This window comes from Apodemus sylvaticus, chromosome 8 (assembly GCF_947179515.1).
Source record: "Apodemus sylvaticus chromosome 8, mApoSyl1.1, whole genome shotgun sequence".
NCBI classification, from domain to species: domain Eukaryota; kingdom Metazoa; phylum Chordata; class Mammalia; order Rodentia; family Muridae; genus Apodemus; species Apodemus sylvaticus.
Window position 1 is genome coordinate 96,362,811 of NC_067479.1, and position 13,082 is coordinate 96,375,892.

Sequence of the window (13,082 nt, forward strand, 5' to 3'; positions counted from 1 at the left end):
ATTTATTTATACTTTTTTACAGACCGCTGACATTACTGTACCATGTGATAATTAATTATATATTCAAAATGTTAAAGGGATCACCATACTGTTATGCTCTAGCAGTATCATCATTTGTGTTAATCAGCTCTGTTTTGCTGTGACAAAATACATGAGAGAAATGAAGCTAAAGGAGGAAAAGTTTATTTTGGTTCATGGCTTTAGAGGTGTCTACCCATGGTCAACCAATCCCATTGCTTTCAAAACTGTGGTGAAACAGATCATGGCAGTAGGAATATGTGACTAGAGAAATGCTTATCTCATGGAAACCAGGTTGAGGATCTCAATAGTCCCATCAAGGCCAATCTATGTCTTTGACCAGATCTCCTATCCTAAAGACTTCTCAATTTCACCACAGGCTAGAAACCAATGGCCTTTATCAGGTGGCCTTGGGGGATTTTCTGACTCAAACCACAACACCATTTTGGTTTCCCCACAAGGGAACATAAGGGTTCCAAGCCCTCCTCTTCCCATTGCTGTCTTGGTGGTAGCTTAGACAGCTGGCATGAGGTACTATTTCCTTGTGGTTTTGATTTACATTTCCTGATGTTAGTGATGATGAACATTGGTCAGAAGGAAAATATGCATCTTCTATAAAAGCAGTATGCCAGACGATGCCAATATGGTAACTATGGGTGAGGTGGAGTTCCACCGAGATTGTATTACCCTGTGAGGTGACTCCTTCCTAGTGAAAGTACACTGTGGGCCAGAAGTGTACAAGTGAGGGCAGCATGGCTTCTACTTGAGCAACCTTGGCTGGAGTTCTGTGGGACTCTAACCACTGGGGCAACCCTTGGCTGTCCTGCTGACACTCTCCATTTTATTCATGGAGAAACAGAGGGCTGGTAAAAGCAGAGTTCCAGACCAGAGTCACTCAGAACACTCAGGGGTTTAGAAATGAGAAAGAAGAGGTTGGGCTTAAAGTTTCCAGATGCAGAGGAGAATAGAGCCGTGAGCCTGTAGGCAGAAAGGCAGGGATCAGCAAGGCCATTCCAGAGTCAGTCGTCTGAAGGGGATGGAAAGGCTGTAACCCAAAGGAGGGATGGATCTGAGAGATGGGAATCAGGGCTTAGATCCAAGAACACCAATGGCATAAAAACCAGGGCCATGTGGGCAGTGCCACCTAAGCTGAGAAATGTGCTGGCGTAGCTAAAACAAATGCAAAGTGAACTACTGTTTAGCAAAAGAGAGCTTGGTATGGCTTGTCCTCCATAGACTCCTTGATGTTTGGTCCTCATTATTGTCGTATTGAAATGATGGAAACTTTAAGGAAAGGGTCTGAGAGGGGACGGTGAGGTCACCATGGCAATGACCCACCTAGAAGCTTAATGCTGGTCCTGTAGGACATGTTGGTTTTGTCTAGAATGGTTGTTATAGAAGAGTGGATCTGACCCCTTGATCTCTTTTTTCTTTAATGATAGAATTGAAGATTTTTTAATTTGATATATTTTTTATTTACATTTCAAATGACTTACCCTTTTCTAGTTCCCCACTCCCCGAAAGTCCCATAAGCCCCCTTCTCTACCCCTGTTCTCCCACCCACCCCTTTCCACTTCCCCGTTCTGGTTTTGCTCTATACTGCTTCACTGAGTCTTTCCAGAGCAAGGGGCCACTCCTCCGTTCTTCTTGCCCCTCATTTGATGTGTGGATTATGTTTTGGGTATCCCAGTTTTCTAGGTTAATATCCACTTATTAGTGAGTGCATACCATGACTGATCTTACCCCTTGATCTCTTATGTGACGGTTAATCTTGACTGTTGGCTTAATGGGACTTAAATCACCATGGATACATTTCTGGATGAGAGTGTTTCTAGAAAGGTTTAACTGAAGACCAACCCCGAGTTCAAGTGCTTGGTTTCTGGACTGAATAAAAAGGAAAAATGAGAGGCAAGTACCAGCTCGCATCTCTCTTTGCTTCCTGGATGAAGACGCAACAGGACCACCTGCCTCTGGCTCTTGCCATCACCCCTTCCCTGACATGGTGACCTGTGCCTTCAAATTGTGAGCCAAGACAAAACTTTCCTTCTTTAAGTTGCTTTTATCACAACAACAAGAGAAGTAGGTCATGCCTCTTAGTCTCTTGTGCGATGCCCTTTCTGCCTGTAGCCTGTTTCTAGTTCCCTTCCTGGTTTCTCCACCATGGTGTTTGTTAGTCAGTGACTCTCATCACAACCCTAAACCTCCTAGCAATCTGAACTTTGAAGAGATAAAACTCTTTCTTTGTTAGGCACACAGCCTCAGGCTTTTCTTAAGACTCCACAAAAACAGAATAAGACACACCCCAGCTTGGACATGAAGTTCTGCAGAATTCTTTCTTCTTTGAGTATCTAGTTTGTTGATCAGAATCCTGGGAGGGAAAGACCTCCTTCCTAACAATGCTTCAAGACACCTGGAAGAACAAAGGGAGGAGCACTCCATTGTGAGAGTGCTGTAGATAAGACACTGAGGAAGCCTGCGTGGAGTTTAAAGGTGACAAGCTCTTGTGGTACTGCCCAGCGTTGCCTACTCGGCTTGGCTTTGTTCCTGCATGTTGTTGAGAACCTACACAACAGTTGTGCCCAACTGCATGGTACTGTCCGGGCTGCAATATATTTCACACATAAGCAATTCAGATTTTCCTTGAGATCTCTTTTATATGCAAATGATCCCCCCCCCCCCGTTATTTGCATGATGCCACACTGTTTAGACTTCAGCTTCTTATCCCTTACACATAGTTTGGGTTATGGAAAGCTGTAAGGTCCCTGTGATACTTGGATCCTGATACCTTTTCCTAGGAAAGAGGTTCTTGGCTTCTGTTGTTTGTTCCAGTCACGAGGAACCAACGAGGAACCAACAATCCCAATGGCTTATGGTAAGTGGCAGCAGCTCAGGCTGCTGGAGGTGATGCTCTCATGGACTACATGCCAGCCTTACTGCCACCCACTCTAATACCAAGTACGAGGTAGTTCAGCTGCCCTTCTGTGCACCAGAAAATGCAGCAGACTGGAAGGCAGGCCCCTCCTTGACTGTCCAGGATCAGCTTCTCAGAACTCCTTGTGCAAATAATCCTTTGCCACCTTGGCAAGGGATGAGGCACACTAGGGTTCGAGCCAGCTCTTTGGTGGGGTAGTGCTGGCAAGTATGGGGACCGCATTTAGTGCAGTGCCAATTAGGCGGTAAGGATGTCCTTCTAAAGATGTGAGAGGCTCAAGCCCTGGACACAGGCTCTCTCTAGGTGCTCTGAGACTGTTTCCATTGTAGTAAAGGTCAACAGAAGTACTTCTTGGAAGACTGAGATCAGCCTCAGAGGGGGAGAACCCAGCATACCATGTAAGCTCTTGGCCATTCTAGCTGAACAGTTCCAGGATTTTCAGTGGTGCCCTTGAGTGTTCTTCATTTAGGTCCCCTCTCAGGAGACAAAGGAGTCCCAGCTAACAGAAAAATGGCCTTCTAAACAGGAGATGCAGGCATCATCTGCAGTCTCCACAAACTAGACCCATTCACATTTCTCACTACTTTCTTATTCGAGATAGTGGCAAAAGGAGGGATGATTTTTTTCAGGGGGGGGCAACCAAATGAGTAAAATACTAGTTCAAAATTGAAGGATATATCAATAAGGTTATCTCATGAGGCTATAATTTCAGTTCCCACTCTGATTAGAAATAATAATGAATAATTAGCTAAGTCAATGCACTTTGATATGGTATGACAAATCTCTTGGTGTTCGATCAATGTCATCTTTGATAAACAAACCCTGGGAGAAGCCTTCTGTCTTCATGGGCCCATGCATACCTTGGATGTCTTGACTTGGATGCCATCTGCCCAAGGACGACCCCTCTCCTCCTGTGCTAACTTAGGTAGGTGCTCCACAGAGCTACCTCTAAATTCCTGAACATATGGGATGGTATTTGTCATCCTTGTCTGTTATATTGGAACTCCAAGTGTTCAGAGACCAAATTTTACTGTGGTAATTTCGGTGTCCAATTGAAGTGTCTGTCATAGTGCAAAGATTTGTAAAACAGAAGGATGGAGAGAGGAAAAAGAAAGGAAAGAAGGCAGGAGAAATGGAAGAAAGGAAGGGAGGGAGGGGGAAAGAAAGAAAAGAATGCAGGAGAAAAGGAAGGATAGAGGAAGGGAAGAGAGACAGGCAGATAGGAAGGAAGAAATGAAGGAAGGGAGGAAGGGAGGGAGGAAGAAAGGGAGGAAACAGGGAGTTGAGAGGTGTAGGGGAGCGCTGTCATTTCTCACAGAGACTGGAAGAGATCCCTGGCCAGTGAATGGGAGGAGACTTAACCTTTTGTTCTCCAAGCTACTCTCTGAATGTAGGACCACCGATGCTTTGCTGGGAGTGAGGACTGGCTTCCTGGGCTCCAGGAGTCTATGACATGACCTTCTTCCCAATGTGAGTAGACCCCACCACCTGCCTGAGCCCCTCTCCTCTACTAAATCCAAGGGAAGTTGACCCTGACCTCCAAACATCCTTCTGACCTTGGTTTCTGTTTATTGCCCTGCCAATACTGCCCCCAAGACCACTTTCTCCAAATTGCCCCTTCCATTTTCCTCCATGGAAACAGTTTTTTCCCCTCTAACAATGGTGAGTATTGAGCCTTGGGACTCTTTGGTTGAATACTTCTTTTCTAGGGGTCTAGAGACCTTCAAGATGAGAAAATTTTTATTCTTTAGTCAGATGAGGATGTAGCAGAGAGGACCCTGGAGGTGACTTGGTGGCACCAGTCAAGCACTTCTTCTGTCTTGTCTCTTGTCAGTGACTTGGAGAAGCCATATTTGTGGGGCAAGTGACATGAACTGCTGACGGGGAGTTCTAGTCTGACAAGTGCAGCCAAACCAAAAGGTATGAGTAGGTGGGAGTCTCTGGGGGCATTTCCATCATGAAATTCTATTGTGGTTTCACTTGCTAGGAAAATAATTAGATACAAAATCCTGAATTCAGATCCTGATGCAGAATATTGCTTCAAATCCTGTTTTTCTTAGACATGGTGAGCTGTGCAAAAACCTCCCATTCTCAGGGTGGATGGCATCCCTGTGAAGGAGGTTTTGTAGATTGTATCTGGTTCCTCCCATCCTCCCATTTGAAAGCAGGAGTCACTAATGTCTGACTTGGTTTCCTCAGTTGGTCTCATTTGCTAGGCTGAGACCATCTTTTGTATCCCCTGTGGAAGCCCCAGACCTAGACTAAGAAAGTACAGGGTGTGGCAGCTCTGGGGGAGGGGGCTGCAGGGTTCATGACCCTTTTAACCTTCTAGCTGGGAACACATCTAGAAAGCACAGAAGAAAGACAAGAGTCCAGAGACAGGACCACACTGGCAAACTTGTTTCACATTCCATTTTAAATGATAACATTTGCTTTATCAGAAGATCTTCTTTAGAGACAAAGCTCCCACCATGAGGAAAATCCACTCCCCAAACGATCACTTCTGCAAGATTGCCTTGGGTCTGCTCTTAGCCAGTGCCACCTGAGGGGACCTAAAACTCTGCTGTGTGCTATGCTTGACCCCAGAATGGGTGTGGTGGGGTACTTCCCACCTGCTGCAGGGTTCAGCATTTCTAGGAACTTTGCTGAGGAGGCCCACCCTGGAGGAGAATTTTGGGGTACCCTGAGCCTAAGTGTCCCATGGCATGTTCCCCCCACACCCCTGCCTCACTGCAGGATCAGAGAAGGGCAGAAGATAACTGGGAAGAGGGAAATGAATCTTGGCCCTAGGGAGCCCACAGGGGTCCCCAATTCTTTTTGGACTATAGAGATCTCAAATGGCTAGCTATAAGTTGAAGTGTGTGTGTGTGTGTGTGTGTGTGTGTGTGTGTGTGTGTGTGTGTAAAGACAGATGATAGCTAGATAGGTAGATAGATAGGTAGATAGATAGATAGGTAGATAGATAGATAGATAGATGATAGAGACATTGTTGGAGAGGGTCTGTGACTGTAAGCTTTCTTGTTTTCGAGAGTGGGGGAAGTCAGTCTGCTGCAATTCTCAAGAAACACCCTCTGTGGCAAAGTCCTCTAGATCATCTGTGGAGATGATATTTAGGCTTGGAGCTTCTGCACCCTCTTCCTCTGGACTACAGGGAGGCCCACGGGCGCGCTGGACAGAGGTATGCTGGGTGGACTCACCCAGTGGTTCAGGCTGCAGTCGAGCGCCCTGGGAACTCTGGGGCCTGCGGCTCCGGGAACCCTGCCTGAGAAAAGTGGGAGCTGCAAGCTGAGAGGAGCAGCGCAGAGGCATCAAGGAAGTCACAGGCACTGGCCGGAAGCCGGGGTACAGTAGGTAGGGAGCAGCCAGGGCATCCTGCAGAGGTGGCTCTGAGGAGGTCTCCTCAGAGGATGGGACAGAGACCTTAACATACTTGCCAGTCTCGGGGTCATAAAAAGTCTTGATTTTCACTTGGAGAGGCACATCGAAGACAAAGTATTGTCCTGACTGAGGATCCTGGAGCACCTTCTGGGTGGCTGGGTAAGGGGGAAGAGGTGTGAGGGACTGGGGTCCCCAAGGCCGTCTCCCTGCAGGCTCCCAGCCGCAGGACACTGAGTGGCGGTGAGTGGGCGGCGGCAGGGAACGGATGGCAGGGAACCTGGGCTGAGGCCCTTTTCCAGGAGATACAGACCTTTGCTCTGTCCCCTGAGTGTCCTCTGTGTAGGACTTGCCCTCCCAGGCCTCGGCATGATTCTCCAGCACCTGGTCACTCTTCCTCCTCTTGCTTGCCAGCTTCTTGGCCCTGCGCAAGGCCTTCTCGGTCTTGGGCGGGACTGCAGGGGGCTTGCCTGCCGCCTTCTCCTGCAGAGCAGGGGGCTCTGGTTTCTCGGCAGCACCAGCTAGCAAAATGCCTCTCGGAGGAGAGAGGGACCTGAGATCTGCCAACCGCTCAAGCTGGGGATCTGTCCCTTCAGCTTCCCATGTGAGGCCATGAGTCATGTCCTCTCTCCTGGTGAGCCTTGTAGGACCCGGGCTGGCCCAGGGGCGGGACCAGTGTTCCCCAGCGGCCTGGGAAGCTTCTTCCCAAATAGTGCTGGCTGCTGGGGAGCATGTACTGCTCTCTCCTAGAGAGCTGGGGTTGGGGGAAATCGCTGCCTCACTGGGGACCTGCCTTCTTCCAGAAGGTCCTGCTCTGGGCGCAGACAAAAAGTGGCCTTTGAAACCTTGCTCTTCCCAACAGATATGTTGTTGCAGGGAGCGGGGCGAGTCTTTTAAGTCATCTGGGGGTAAAGCGATGGTAGGGATATGCTGCGGAGCCCCAAGTTTCCCTGAGTCTGCAGATCTGTTTTTCTCCTGCGCTATCGCTGTGTCTCGGGGTGGGTTCATCCTGCTCTCCTCTTCCACCAATGGTAGAAAGGAGAAACTCCCCTTTCGGGTTTGCTGAGAAGTCTCATTGCGGGCTGCAGCGTGTACCGGGTCTTCCTCCATGCCCTCATACTCCACACACTTCTGCTGTGTGCCCCGCATGTTATTGGATAGTGAGGTGTTAGGCGTTTCCTGGCTTTCTGAGGTACTAAGGCCATCAGCATCTTCGCCCCACGGCTGCCTTGGTAATTCATTCTCTTTGTGTCCACCACTAAGTGAGTCTTCTGAGGAGACTGTCCTCAGGAGAGGCAGGATAATTGGTTTTATCACTGGGGTGGCCCTGAGCGTGTTGTCTTTAATTGGGAACAGTCTGTGCTTGTTGGTAGAGGCTGGCAAGGGGGTTGAGTCCTTGGCATGGGAAAGAGCTGCATCTTTATCAGTCGCCATCCAAGAACCTCTGGCATTGACTTCTTCCGCTGATGCTTTCCTGGGTCTTCCTCCCGAAACTCCTAGTGCTTTTCTTTGTGTTTCCTCCTGTCTGTGCTTGTCCACGCCTCCGTGTCCATCACGCAAGGCACAATCCTGTGGCTTTTCTTCCTCCACCACCGCCGTCTCCTTCTCGTCCTTCTGATTGTCACCTGCACTCACATGACTCTTCCTGTCTTCCGGGGAGCCTTCTGTAAACCACACCTTCTGCTGATCATCAAAAGAAGCAAAGGATTGATCTGAAGAGCTGGTGCTGAATTTAGCTTTTGTTTGGAGGCACGGAGTAAAATCAGACTGGCTGTCGCTGTAAAACACATCCTCCTCCTCAGGGGAAAGGGGTCCTGGGGAGAACTTCTGGTTCAAGGGTACATCCTGGAGCCCCATTCCTCGCTCAGGCTCTGTCTCTTGGGAGATGGATCTCGTGAGCCCATTCTCCAGCTGGTGGGGCTTCATTTTCTCCGCAGCCTGCCCTGTTTCAGACTCCCTGTTGAAGAGTTTCAGGGAGAGATGTTTTCTCCGGGGAAGGCTTTCCCTGGGGTCTGGATGTCCGCCACCCTCAGAGGGACTCTGCTCCGATTCTCCATTGGCTTCCTCCTTCTCATTACTGCTCCTTTCTGCGGCTCCCCCATTGACGCAGAAGTGGGTTTTGGAGCTAGCTGAAGGTGAACTAAGGGTCGGGTGGCTGTCTGCAAAGGATTCTCTGGACTCGATAGCAGGATCCTTCTGGATACTGCTGTGCAAAACGCTAGGGGTACCATCTAGCGTCTCCTTCAAGAGCTCTGGGGGAGGGTTTTCTTCCAGGCCGTTGGCAAGGGTGACCCCATTGCTCAGAGGTTCTTGCTTGCCATCAAACTTGCCCCTGGTTTTCTCATCAAAGCCTTTTAAAAGAGGCAAGGGACTGTATGTACTCTTGACACGCTTCCGAACATCCTTGAGGTTGAACAGCAGGCTGGGCGCTTTGGATTTGTAGCTGTCCCGGGACTGAGCCTCACTGGACTCCTTCTCCTCCTGGTATCCATTTAGCTGTCCTGCAGGGGATGGGCTGATTTCCGCTGGTTGGGTGTCTGAAGTTTCCAGGACATGCTTTGTAGATATAATTGGGGTGAGGAGTTTACTGATGTTAAAAGGGGGACTGTAATGGTCATTGGACTCCTCTGGCGTGTCTAGAACACCATTTTCTGGAAGCTGACCTTGAGGGTTAAGCTTTGAATACAGAGGTAGACCTCTCCTATTGGGTTGTTTCTTGTCTTCCAAAGTATCATGTGGGCCATCTGTTCCTCCTTTGCCAGTCTTTGGCTTCCTCCATGGGGCTTGACTGCGTCTCACCTGAGGGTCCATCTGTGAAGCATTTTCCTCTACAGGGAACACCTGGGATCCTGGGTCCCTGGAACCCCAAGCTCCAGATGTGACCTGGGTCCCTGATGGTGACCGGTTCTCTTCCTGGGCACAGTTAGCTTGGCCCTGAGAGGGGGAGACTTTGGACTGTGCAGGATAGGGTTCCTTTAGCAAGGGCACGTCCTCATAATGTTTGGGGCCTTTGCTTTCTGGGGTGGTTTCAGCAATGTCCTTTCTCTCCCGGAGCTTTGGTTGGTGGGTGTCCCATGACTCAAAGGCACTGTTTTCACTGTGTAGAAAAGTCCTCCTGGGAATCCACTCCTTCCCCTTTCCTGGCTCAGTTTTGGCTGGGTTGAGAGGTGGAGAGGGAAACCTTGACTCAAATGAGCCAGCCACATGGTCCGGTGTCTGGAGGAGGCTGTCTGAGCTGGGACAGGCTATTTCTGGGTTCTTGGGAGATTCTTGCTCCCCAGGAGCCCTGCCAGGCTGGTGGCTACTCTGATGGGTGTTGGAGACTTCAGCAGGCACCCTCCTGACAGTTAGAAAGGCCGAATCGAAGCAGAAATTGACACCACTTTCCGGGGGATGTGCAAACTTGGGGGGATTTTTGAGAGCCGGAGGCTTGCTGGGAGGAGGCCGGCTGTCACAAGGTTGAGTCTCTGTCCTGTCAAAAGATCTGATCAGTGATGAGACTTTGGAGATGGGCTTGTTGCTGCTCCTCAGGCCAGAAATGGGCACCTCCAGTCTCCTCTGGACTGGTGTTGGCAGAGGACTGTTTTTAGGGTACTTTTCCTCTCCCTGAACGTACTTGGGCTGCTGTTGGAAGGTGGCTGCCCAGCCAGAATGCTCTGTGCCTTGAGATGGAACCTGGCTCCAAATTCCACTTTTCCTGTTGGCATGGCTCACTGTCTCCTGGTGAAAAGTCCCCGACACCTGGCTGGTGATATCTGGGGACAGAGCCAGGTCAGAGTCATGGAAGGATGTGTCCTCCGAGATGCACAAACTCCGGAATGCCCGGTCTGTGAGGTTGCTCACCTCCCTGTCTGCCTCATCTAGCACGCTGCCGATGCTGGAGGTATCACTGAACCCATCTGTGCATTTCTTGTTTCCCTGCATAGTCCGTCAGCTTCCGTAGGACTGTCTCCGTCAGCTTCTGTTTAGACGTGTCTGTCAGCTGTAAGGTACCGTTCAGTGAGATTCGGGCGAGAGTTAAGAGAAACCTACCTGTCACAAGGTGGAGCTTTGAGATGACCAGTTACAATAGCAACTGGATTCTTTTTCTCTCTGTAAACAGAAGAAGTGTGTGGTGTGAGTCGGACACCCAACTTAATTAATCTATACGACTGTCAGTCTTAAATGGATGAACATGTCTACGTGTAGTGAACTTCATGTGTTAACTTGGCTAGCCAAGTGCACCATTTCTGGTTACTAGTCCATCATCATGACAGTATTTCTTGGATATGATTAGCATTAAAATAAGTAAACTTCAGGTAAAGGAAATTATCTTGTGTCATGCAGTGAACACCACCTAATCAGTTCAAGGCCTGGAGAGGAAAGATGATTGAGGTGACAAGCAACCAAGGACAAATTGGCTGAGTGTGACATTAAACTAAAAGGCTTCTGTGTAGCAAAGTAAATAATCAGCGCATAAAAAGGCAACTTTGTGTCTCATAAAGAATTAGCATCTAAAGCATATAAGGAATGCCAATAACTCGACAGTAAAACCCCCGAACCTCAAAACAACAAAACCAACAAAACCCTAATAAGCAAAACCAAAGAACTCAATTAAAAAGTTTGGAAAAGGAAGCGGGACATGGCGATCAATACATGCCTACAATACCCAGGACAGCCAAGGCTATGTAGAGAGATTAAGCTTCCAAAAAAAGAGTAATTATATAGATTTTAAAGTATTTCTCCAAGAAGATATTTAATCATGAACAGGTATAGCAACACGTGCTCTACATCATTAATTGTCTGGGAAGTACAAGTTAAAATCATAGTGAGAATCTAGGCTTGTTAGGTTAACAAGTGAAAAACGAACCAATGATTAAAAGAGGCGTGTGGGGAGACGGCTCAGCAGGTGAAGTACATGCTGGCGATGCTGGCGAGGCTGCTGCCCTGAGCTTGGTCCCCAGAAACCACACAGTGAACGAAGAGAACCGACTCTCACGAGTCAGCCTCTGACCTCCATACTCAAACCTCGACATGTGCATACTGATACACACAGCCCATAAAATAAATAAAATGAAAAAATAGAGTCATGAAGGAAAAGAAAGCCACTTCCCACTGTTGTTAACGGTGTAATTTAGGGGCTCGAGTGATGGTTCAGTGGTTAAGAGTAGTTCTAACAGGAGAAAGGAGCCTGCATTTCCAGCACCTACAGGGACGCTCACAACTGTCTGTAACTCCTGTTCTCAGGATCCAAGGCCCTCTTCTGACCTCTGCAGGCACCAGGCATACCTGTGCTGTATATACAGGCAAAACACTCATACACATAATATAAAATAAGCACATTAAGATGTGAATTAGTCTTTTCAAGCACTATAACCATTACAATCACTATTATATGAGTTCCTCAATACAGCCAAGTGTGCATAGCCAGCACAGTGCAGTGGGGCCTACAGAGACATGGCTCCCTTTTGGCAACACTGCTATCAACAGACCAAACATGGAAGCAACCTCAATATTCCTGGGCACGTGAATGAGTAGGGAAACACGGCCCACACACATTAGCATACTGTTCATGCTTAAAAACAAAGGAAGGTCTGATGTTAGGGACCGCGTGGCTGAAGTTAGAGGGCATTGTGCTAAGTGCAATAAACCAGGTACAGAAGAACGAATAAGTGGGATCTAATACCGTTTATGTGAGGAATCTAAAAACCAAATTCCTAGAAACAAGACAGAATGGAAAGCAAAGTTTTAATTATTTCTTTCCTTCTTGTTCTTCTTGTTCTTGTTCTTCTTTTTCTCCTTCTTCTTTTTCTTCTTATTCTTCTCCTCCTCCTCCTCCTCCTCCTCCTTCTTTTACTTTTTGTGTGTAAGCATGAGGGTGCCACCATGTACGTGTGAGGACTCGAACACGCGTTTTCAGGAGTCTTTTCTCCCCTTCAATCACATGAGTGCAGGACATCAAGCTCAGGCTGTCAGTCAGGCTTGTGGCAAAGCCTGTTAGTAGGCCTAGAACGCACCTAGGGTTAGTAGGTGGGGTTAGTAGGCCTTTACCTACTGAGCCATCTTGTCAACCCCCAAAGTTTGGATTCTTTTCATAAGGCCCAGAGCTGTCCTGTAGAGCGTGGTGCCTGTAGCCGTCAATGCTGAATTTAGAAATGTGCTGGGGCTAGCTCGTTCCTAGGTTGTATGTCTTTGGGATCTTCTTGCCTTTGTTCTGCAGAGCCTAAGCTAAAGTTCAGGTGAGTTCTGTCAGCAGAGTCCTTCTCTAACCTTCCATTGGGCTGCCCCATCTTAGTCTCATCACATCCTTGTCCCTGGTGCACATGTTAGACAGAGTGCACCTGGAGCTTAGGAGCATAGGGCAGTCTGCTCACCAGCTGCCACTCATCTCAGAACCCCGCCCAGAACCCCACCCAGAACCCTGCCCAGAAGATGCTCCTCCCTCCTGCCTCATTCCTGTAACTGTGGCTGCTACTGTGGCTCCTCCCTGGACTGAGAAGCACCACTGCCCACCACTGTCGGAGACTGACTGGCTTCCATTCTTTTTTTTTTTTTTTCATTTTTTTTAAATTCAATATATTCTTTATTTACATTTCAAATGATTTCCTCTTTCCTGGATCCCCCCTCCCCGAAAGTCCCATAAGCCCTCTTCCCTCCCCCTGTTCCCCAACCCACCCCTTCCTGCTTCCCTGTCCTGGAATTCCCCTACACTGCTGCACTGAGCCTTTCCAGGACCAGGGGCCTCTCCTTCCTTCTTCTTGGGCCTCATTTGATATGT

The 13,082-nt window shown here is 48.4% G+C and overlaps 1 protein-coding gene across 1 annotated transcript; it reads right to left on the minus strand.

The window, feature by feature from the left end:
- Positions 1 to 5,930: 5,930 nt before the first annotated feature.
- C8H10orf71 (chromosome 8 C10orf71 homolog) lies at positions 5,931 to 10,406 on the minus strand. The gene has a single exon (XM_052190655.1). It carries the CDS (start codon positions 10,247 to 10,249, stop codon positions 6,008 to 6,010), a length of 4,242 nt encoding a protein of 1,413 aa, XP_052046615.1. The 5' UTR covers positions 10,250 to 10,406; the 3' UTR covers positions 5,931 to 6,007.
- Positions 10,407 to 13,082: the final 2,676 nt, after the last annotated feature.